The 9719-nt window shown below is 39.3% G+C and overlaps 3 protein-coding genes across 3 annotated transcripts; 2 read left to right on the top strand and 1 right to left on the bottom strand.

The window, feature by feature from the left end:
* The first annotated feature begins 2738 nt into the window (after positions 1-2738).
* Positions 2739-3779, top strand: LOC120431249 (uncharacterized). The gene has a single exon (XM_039596386.1). It carries the CDS (start codon positions 2739-2741, stop codon positions 3777-3779), a length of 1041 nt encoding a protein of 346 aa, XP_039452320.1.
* Positions 3780-5419: 1640 nt separating this feature from the next.
* LOC120431245 (uncharacterized) lies at positions 5420-6784 on the bottom strand. The gene is made up of 2 exons (XM_039596383.1): positions 6539-6784; positions 5420-6478 (listed from the first exon to the last, which is right to left on the bottom strand). The coding sequence occupies exons 1-2, from the start codon at positions 6782-6784 to the stop codon at positions 5420-5422; spliced, it is 1305 nt and encodes a 434-aa protein (XP_039452317.1).
* Positions 6785-8905: 2121 nt separating this feature from the next.
* On the top strand, positions 8906-9672 carry LOC120431247 (39S ribosomal protein L12, mitochondrial). Its single transcript, XM_039596385.2, has one exon. The coding sequence runs from the start codon at positions 9040-9042 to the stop codon at positions 9592-9594; it is 555 nt and encodes a 184-aa protein (XP_039452319.1). The 5' UTR covers positions 8906-9039; the 3' UTR covers positions 9595-9672.
* The last annotated feature ends 47 nt before the right edge of the window (positions 9673-9719 follow it).

Raw genomic sequence — 9719 nt, 5'->3', positions numbered from 1 at the left:
CCATTTCTAATATTTTTTTTATTTTAATACAAAAAAAAGTTGACAAGACAACATTTTCTCGATTGATCAACTATGATCCCCTTGGAACGAGCTGTATGGAGATCGGAAGGAAAGGGGTCAAGAAACAGCTTTATGAACAGCAGAACAAAGGAGAGGGAACGTTTTCTTGGGGCTTTTCTTCACTCTCTCTGGCTTGCTTTCGCTGCCGCTGCTGCCCATTTGAAATTTTTCTTGACCGATTCCTTCCGAAATGCATACACCGCTTCAAGAAGGAACGCGGGGTTAATTTTTCAAAATTGATTTAAAAATCCATATTAAACTCTTTGTGGTCTTTTAAAGCGTCATTGTACTCTGAAAAATAGGTTTTGAGTAAAAGTGGTGCCCTTTCTGGTCCCGCTGTCGCAATCCTCGTAGGACACCGGAAATTCCGCAGGTGAAAAAAATAGAGGTTTCTACGTGCGCATGTATTGCGTGTACGTACACAAAAAAGATTGAGGTTAAATTTTGTCCGGCCAGCAAAATCAGATGGTGCGCTAGTGTGCGTACGCGAAACGTCATAAAGCTCTAAGCCCCAAGCTGGAAAAATAAATGTATTGGAGCGGTCACAGTTTGTAAACAAAGGACACAAACAAGTGACAGTTATGAACTGTCATTATCCACACTGAACAAAATTTCCTCCCGAACATTGGGCATATACGATATTTACCTAATATTTACGAAAGTTAATGAAATACAGATCAACCGTGTGCCCAACCCCGTGGGATCTGTAGGGGAGAGTGGGGAGACTTGATCCCCTTTTTTTGTATCGCACATAACTCTATCAATTTCTCACAAAACTATAAACTTTTTGCATGAATTGAAAGCTTAAACATTCATCTATGTCTGGCTAATAAGGGTATCTCATCAGATGAACTCTTCGAATCATGCCAAGTGTCATAAAAAAATATTTGAAACCGGCACTTTAAAAATGTTAGGGGTAACTTGATCCCCCTTTCAACATTTTGAAGAAATCTTAAGCAAAATGTTTCTTATTCATCCAAACTTTTAATTTTCTATAAGTTACAGCAATTTCACATAAAATCTGTACGTTGGTGTTCAAAATATAACAACTTTAGTATGTAAAATATTTAAAAACTTAAAATATTATTTTTTAGACCAAAATTGAGCATGTTTACAAAAGCTGGAAATTTTTGTTTACAAAACTTTTGAAAAAAGGTTCAAACTGCAGTAAGTTATGTACAACTATACTAAAGGAAACTATGTATGAAAACCCAGCCCAATTAATTAATCTTGAGGCTGATTCCAGCGACTGTAAATATGCAGGGATCAAGTCTTCCTAAACGCACTTTTTTTAAACAATTGATTGTAAAAATAGTATGACGATAAATTTAACATCAAATGCGTAAGGGTTTTGGAGTTGATAAGTTTATCGAACAATTCATATATAAAAAATATTTTTTTGAATATTTTTTGAGTGTTTTCTATACATATCAAAAAAAGAAAAAAAAGATCTCTTGGAAGTTTTTTGCAGCTTGTTTTAGAAAAATGTGTGTAACTCAATCTAAACATTTTTTAATTTTTTTCTTTGTTTTCTACTATGAGTTTTAGTTAATTTCGCACAACTTTCTAGAACAAAGCTAATTATTTTACCCACATGCTGACGAGATACAGGCTTGGGATCAAGTGTCCCCGGGGATCAAGTCTCCCCACTCTCCCCTACTTTTGAATTTCTGTGTTTCCGAATTTTCAAGTTTGTGATTAATTTTTTTTTATATTTTAAAATTTGTCTGCCAGAAAATTTAATGATAATTGTTTGAATTCTTTCTTTTGGTTAACTTCACCTCGAGAAAAACACAAAATCCGTCCTTTTAATTTTAAGATTCTGGGTTTTGCCTTCCTCACCTCAATGGAGAAAGGCTTTAAAATCACTCGAAATTTGAACTACTTTATTCGACCTCGATCTTCACGTATACCCACCCAAGTAGCACACTTTGTTCGCCAAAAGATTTCCGAACTTGTTGTTGAACACATTTACTTTATTTTCCCAACGTCCCTGAGAACTCTTGAACGCTGGAAAAAGCGCACGTTTTTCTGTTGTTGAACATCTCTTAACCCGTTAGAAATGTGCGTGGTTTAATTAAGTTTTACCAGCGCACGTCCTACTTGCATAGAGAACGTTTGTTGAACATGTCATAAGAACTCTTGACTATAAGATTCTGAACCGGGTTGGATAACGTCGTTAGAACCGTTTAGCAACATTCTGCCTTTAAGATTCAGGAGGGAGTTAGGCAAACGTTTTTATAACCGTTCAAGAACATATCGTGGCAGACAAGAATGTTTAACAGGCTTTTCATAAAATATGTTCAAGGTGTTCGCTCCAAAGTTATTTTTTCTTCATTTAATCCTTTATTTGTGAGAAATGTCGCTTTACAATATTTAACTACCAGTTTTTTTGTAATTTATTGGTTTGGACAGGGATACGCCATTTATGAATGCTGGATAATATTAATAATTTCGAGAAAAATTAGAATCCTGCGCTCCAATTTATCGCCGCAGAAAGATATCGTCGCAATTGAAAAGTTCAGAGTATGCTTCCAGTCTTAAGTAGGCTTTGATGTAATTGAAAATAAAAGTTGTCCGAAACTGTCAATCTCAAAATTTCGTGGTGTTTTTCTTTCAATTGGTAAATTTATTTAAATTCAAAAATTAGGCAATAGTCAACGTATTTTTTTTCAGAAATGGCCGAAGCAGAACAAATTGTGCTTCACCAGCACGCTTCATCTAACACGATACACCATTGCATGTACGGTTACTATTGCCTCAAACTTAGCAAAGTTGAGCTCGCAAAAATCTATGGCAAGCATCCGACGACAATTTCGAACTGGATTCAACGGTATGATGAGAACCAAATCTATACGCGGAAGGAGAGAGAACGGACGAGTTTGAAATTTACTGCTGAAGAACGTGCGTGGATAGTTCAGCTGTATCAAAGCTGTCCTGTGTTGCTCCTCGACGAGGCGAAGCTGAGATTCGAACATCGCTTCAACAAGCCGATAAGCGTGTCGTCGGTCCACCGAATCTTGCACATGGCCGGATTCACGTGGAAGGTCATTGAGCGCCGTGCAGTCCAGTTGCGCATTAGCGATGTTTATCGCTATTCGAACGACTTGTCGCTGACTTTGTGGGATTACCACAACTTAGTTTTCATAGATGAGGTGTCTGTCGACAATAAGGGTATTTTAAGATCAAAAGGCTATTCGCCCAGTGGCGAACGTATTATTTGGAAGGGAGAATTTGTACGGAAGCCGAGGGTGTCGCTACTCAGTTTTATAGGCTATAATGGGCTGCTTGAAACGTTCTCGGTCGAAGGGACATTTACTCGATCATCTTTTTTTGAGTGTGTACGCAACTTTGCTACTTCCGGTAAAGTAATGCAGCACCCTGGAGTGAACTCCGTTTGGATTTTAGATGGCGCTAAAATCCATTGCCACCACGGCATCGTGGAGTATCTAAGATCAATGGGGATCATCGTAATTTTCCTACCCGCTTATTCGCCCTTTTATAATCCCATCGAGCTTGTTTTTGGATACCTTAAGCGATATTTGAAGCGAACTTACGTAGAAAATTGTAAGACCGATCTTGTAGTAGTTGTTGCCAGGGCTCTCAAAGCTTTTAGAAATAGAAACTGTATTAATATGTTTAGGAAGTGTGGATACTTAGCAGGAGGTCGTTTCGATCCAAGCATTGGACTTAAGCAGATGAAGCCCTCAACGGCTTGAATAAAATCTTTAAAAACATAGAAAGCTTGTTATTTTTCATTCAAAAAACTTGAATAAATGGTGCGTTGCTGAACTTTGGTTTTGAGCACATACCGTCATCAGGGGTGACATTGGATCATACGAAAATGCTGAAATTTGTATGACCCAATCTCACCCCCCAGACCCAATGTCACCCCTGATGACGTTACTCATAAACCTCACGATCATTTCTACGTCGTCGTGCTATCTTGTCGCACCCGCCATTTCGACGTTCCGAGAAAAACACGTTTTAATGTTCGATCTTGAATAAACAAAAACTAGAGCACGCAATGTAAACAATAACAAACACGTTTTGTTTGGCTGACCATTCTGGACTTTGTCCCAAAGTTTGGTTGAAGTTTGTTTTTTTTAAACCTTAATATCTTTTTGCAAACAGCCTCCAACAACCATACTCCCATAGGTCAAATGTTAGGGAATTTCATGGACTATAAGCCTACGAAAAAATAATTTTTTGGCCAATCGCAGTTTTTCGATTTTTCTATAACAATCATTTTACAACGTTTTTTTGTTGCATACAAAAATGACTTTTTTAAATCGCTAATAACTTTTCAGGGTCAAGTTTTACAGCTTTGGTATGTTCTACAAAGTTGTAGAGCATTAAATTTCCAATGAGAATCTCACTTTTGGGAATATTTTGATGAAAAAAGCGAACCGTGCAGACCAAACCGTAAGAAAATTGAGTTTACAATACATTTTTTCGATTTTTCCCATACAAACTTCATCTTCGTGTATCAATGGGTAAATGTTGACCATTTTTGCTCATAATTAGCCCAGAGTCCTAAAATAGCTCAAGGTACAATATTAAGCTTGTGGAGCGAGGTTTTGAAAAAAAGGCCCATATTCTGGGCACCCTAGTATACATTAAGGTGAGTCTAGGAAGTCAAAATAAGAAGTTAATTTTTCGAGTGATTTTACAGCCTTATCTCAATGAAGTAAAGAAGGCCAAAACGTTTATCACTTAAGGCTCTGAAAGGCATCATTCCCAATCGGCCATGTTTGTTTTAGAATAACATTCAAATCTTGATTCAGAATGTTTCAATCAAAAAATGGTTTTTTGGACCCTAAATTTAGAACCATCTTTGCCAGTCATTGCTTCAAAAGTGAAGGACACCTACTACAACCTTAGGTCCAGAAGATTGTAAAAAGAGTAGTTTTGTAAGAAAATCTGCCATTTTTGAAAGAGAATTGAAAAGACCTTTGCAACGCGACTAAAAGGTTAAAGATCTGATGAAAGGTTGGAGAATTATGCAATTCTGACTGAATTTATTCACTATATGAATGTGAGGAAGGCACTAACTACCTAGACATGGATTAAGTAACGTTTTTATGTTTTTCTTACAAAAAAAAAACCTAATCTTAATTTATAAGCTTAGACATAATTCACCCAAAGCATTTCGATTTGCTCCAGAAGAAAGTTATTCATTTGAGGTTAGTTGAATTCTAGTTCCGTCAAATGGGGAAACCGGAAAATAAATGACTTAGGGCTATGGACAGAATAAAAAATGCGCATTAGAGTATTAACATGGTTTTATATTGAATTCAGTAATAGTTCGGATAGAAGTTAGAAATAACTACAGATTATCCCTACGATGATCTTCATCTCACAAATCGCCTAGCAGACCCTCAACTTGCTGATCATGACCCTGTAGATTATTATCTTGTTGATCAGCATCATCATCACTCGCATGATCATCATCAACACAATTGGTGACAGTATTAGCCAGTAAAAGGGAATGCCGATTTTCCTTGACTGAAACTGTACCACTCATGGCTTTAAGCATTCTCTCATAATCATCGCGTTTCTCTTCGAGTTGCTTGATGCGTGCGCGCATCACATCAAAGATTTGCTGCACCTGCGCAATATCTTCATTAAGCTTTGGCAGAATCTGACCATAAGCTTCGTTTACGGTGTTTGCGACTTGAAGATCCAATCTTGCCTTGTCAAGGAGCACGTCGCTGTGAACGGGAACAGTAGTGAATAAATCGACAAGATGTGTAGGTGGAGCGCTGCTGATGAGCTCATCACGTTCGTCCAACGGCTTTTCACAGATAAAGCTTGCCCAGCAATACCAACCAACGTTTTCTGCACACAAATACTTCCCGTGTTGCTTCTTCAACTCAGCTTGAACGGCGTTAACGGCCGACACAGAGGCAGCACCGGCTCTGTCTTTTTCCTTCGGACGCAGCAGATTATTCTGGACCGTATTCCACCGTTTGAGCGTGGTGACCGCATCGGAGTACTTCAGGATAACAACCGAGATCTCCTTTCCCTCCCAGCTAAGAAGCGTCTTCGAGTCAACCTTGTCTGGTCGGTGGCTTCGCTTGCTCTTAACGTCCAGGAAGTACATGAACCGTCCGCGGTTCTCGAAATTGGGAAGTTCATCGTCCCACTTGACGATCGCAATAGAACGATCTTCTTCGGCTGCAATAATTTCGTGCGGAGAATCATGGAAAGTGACACCACGATAAACTTTTCCGCGACACTGCTCCCAGATGCCCGCCGAGATTTCGGCAACTTTTTTCGACTCCACGCTGACCTCTCCACAGCGGTCGGGAATCTTCTGCCCTTTGAAATTTTTCACCAAAATATCACCCTTGAAACGGTAAACGAAGTTCTCACCGCGTCTTTTCGTTCCGGTAGCATCGTCGGTGGCCTGGTTCTGGAAAATTCGTTTTAATTTAAAAAGCTTAGCAAATATCAAGAACTAAAACGTATTCACCTTCCGTTTGCGACCGGTCGTTTTAACGGCGGAACAGGATGCTTCCGGTTCACTGCTGCTGCTTGCCAAATCGTCTGGCACATCCGAAAAAGCCACATTGTAGTCAACCGGAAGTGGCTCATGCAACGGAACGTTAACCTCTTCGCGCAGAATTTCCAACTGCTCAAAGTCCTGCGAAGAGGCAACCGGCTGAAATCCCTCGGGTTGAGATCCCTCATAGGAAATCATTTCATCAGATTCCGACATGGTCCCTAATAGGAAGAAGTTTTATTTAAAATATTCGTTTTTTTTTTATAAGGAAAAACACCTACCGTCAGAAACAAGCGCGTTCAAATAAGAAAACAAAATAATTGAGGATGAAAATTTGAACTGAACTGACAGCAACGGAAATCGGAAACCAACATGGTTGCTACGATCGATTGAAAATAGCTTGCGCTCCTATCTCATAGACCCCCAAAAGATAATCACCAAAACTGATTTTTTCTCAATACGCGCAATAAAAAAATATCAACCATAAAAAATCATTAAATTTCTTAATTATGCCTTTGGGATTTTTTTTTCAATGATGTTTGAGTGCTAATTAACATCGCTTGCTACTACTACTACTCTACTACTGCTGCTGGTTCCCGGTGCTGCATTTTCAGTTTTCCTTTTTGATGAAGAATGCTCAGGGCAAGTATCGAACTCAAGATCACTCCAAATGTCAAGTCCGGGCGCGCGTCTGCTTCTTTCCACGAGGGGTTATGTTGGATGAGCAGGCCTAAACGTCAATAAGAAGTCTGCGGTCATCTAGGTTTTACCAAGTTCACTAACAGTTTGCCAAAACTTCTTTCGAACATAAACTGTTTCTATTTTTAGAACTATCCTTGCTTGTTTCGTCAACATGTCCTTGCTCGGTGTTTAGAACACGAACGCGAACTTCACATAAACAACTAGTTTACGAGAAATCCCAGCCGAAGCCAAAGGTCAAATCTACTATGTTATCACGTTTAGCAAACTGAAATGAAACATCATGTCTGCAAATGTCATTTTGCTTCTCGACTTCTACAAGCATGTTGCATTGAGGTCAGAATAAACTTCAAAATGAACTGTTCGTAATCCGTTGCTAGATTTGGCATTTGTGTTACACAGCCATGTTGAACAATGGTTTTTTGGTCAAAATGTGAACAATTGACCAAATTTTTTGACACTTGTTCAATAATTAACGAATAAAAACACTTATACAGCAATTGTTGAACAACAAAATAAAGAGCGATGTTTTTCTTGCTACTTGGGCAGTCAACTCAATCGGAATTCCGGTACGTACACGGAATCGGTTGTTGCGTTTGAAACGGAATACGTAAACGATTCGAATTGCATTCCGTTTCATAATTCCGTTTGAGTTTACTGGGTGCCTATCGACTCATAATCAATTTCTGTACAAATGTCTGTAAGTCCTTGCACCGAAAAATATGCACACGATTATCTCCGGACTGGCTGAACCAATTTGGACCGTTTTCATCTCATTCATTCCGTCTTGGGGTCCCAAAAGACACTTGTTATTATTATGATGTTTAGAAAAGTATTTCAAAAGTTAAGCTTAAAAAACGATCTTATTTAAACTTCGGAAAATTGTAAAAAAGGATGTTTTTGTTAGAAAACCCTTCATGCTATTTAATTTTTAGAAAGGTATTTAAAAAACCTTTCCAGCGAGCCCAATATGTTGAAGATCTAACAACCCTATCAAAAGTTACAACCACTTAAGTGTTATTTATACGCTTTTTAGAGGCCGGATCTCCCATATTTTGATGAAAACGTTGTCCGGATCTACCATGCGACCTATCTTTGGATGGGTAATCAAGAGATCTTTCCAAAGAGCAAAAAAAATGAAAATCTGACTTCACCTTTCAAATGTTATCAGTACTTTAGTGTTTCTATTACAAATTTTTTAGGCTGGATCTCAGATATTTTGATAAAGTAAGTGTTATTTATATACTATTTTTCTTTTCGTGACCCTTATAATCTTTGTCTTTTCATTACAATTGCTCAGTGAAACTCAAATTTCAAATATATAATTTAATTTTGTTCAGGAAAAAAGTATTTCAATGCATTCAGTAGAAAAATCGCAGCTGTAAAGACGCTTTCAGAGCAGAACAGTTACTCTTTTAAATGCTGAAATGTTACTTGCTGTAATCATATGGGCTGTAAATACATACACTTAAGTCTTTTAAGACATTTTTTTTATCTTGAGCAAGATGTTGGCGTGTATCAACGTAACCGCCCTAATCGAAAATCGCCGTGCGACACATTTCAAACTCAGATGGCGCATCGCATAGTTGTTGCTCTTGTTTACCTCGCTGGCAACCCTGCCTCAGTTTGACGTTATGTAACCGAATCTGCTGGAGTCGCATCTGTCAAAATTCATGCGCTTTCTCAAAATAACGTAACACGAGTGGAAAACTGAAGAAAAATTTGCCGATTTTTAACCGGAATAAAACGGAATATTCACAGAACTTGCAGCAATGCTGAAGCTACGTGCCGTGCTCGGTCTTACCCGTGCCAGTTTGCGTCACATTTCTTCCACCGGGGGCGTCCGGAACGCGGAAGCCGCTGTTGCCTCATCGGCGGACAAACTGACGATTCCCGTTCCGGAGGGTGTCGATAAGCCGGCCAACCCAAAGCTGGTCTCGATTGTGGACAACATTGCCGCCCTGAACCTGCTCGAAGTTTCCGAACTGAGTGGGCTGCTCAAGAAGCGATTGAACCTGCCCGATGCTGCCCTGATGCCGGCCGGATTTGCCGCCGCTCCGATGGCGGCCGCACCCGTCGACGAAGAAGAAGCCGCCCCGAAGGTGGTCAAGACGAGCTTTAAGGTGAAACTGGTTAAGTTCGACGAGAAGCAGAAGGTGGCGCTAATCAAGGAGGTCAAGAACCTGCTCGAGGGCATGAACCTGGTCCAGGCGAAAAAGTTCGTCGAAAGTGCGCCCACGATTGTGAAAGAGGACATTCCCAAGGAAGAGGCCGAGAAGCTGAAGGAAGCGTTCACCAAAGTTGGAGCAGTCATCGAGATAGAGTAACGGGAGGGGCTGAATTTCGAAAGGAAAGGTTTTGTTTGATTTAAGGATTGTGTAGTGAATAAACAACTTAAAACTTAACTTTAATTAATCAAATTAACGCAAAGAAACTCCACAAAAGCAACATT

Source organism: Culex pipiens, chromosome 2 (genome assembly GCF_016801865.2).
Source record: "Culex pipiens pallens isolate TS chromosome 2, TS_CPP_V2, whole genome shotgun sequence".
Taxonomy (NCBI): Eukaryota; Metazoa; Arthropoda; class Insecta; order Diptera; family Culicidae; genus Culex; species Culex pipiens.
The sequence above is the reverse complement of the archived record's forward strand: the minus strand, read 5'-3'. Positions and strand labels throughout refer to the sequence as shown.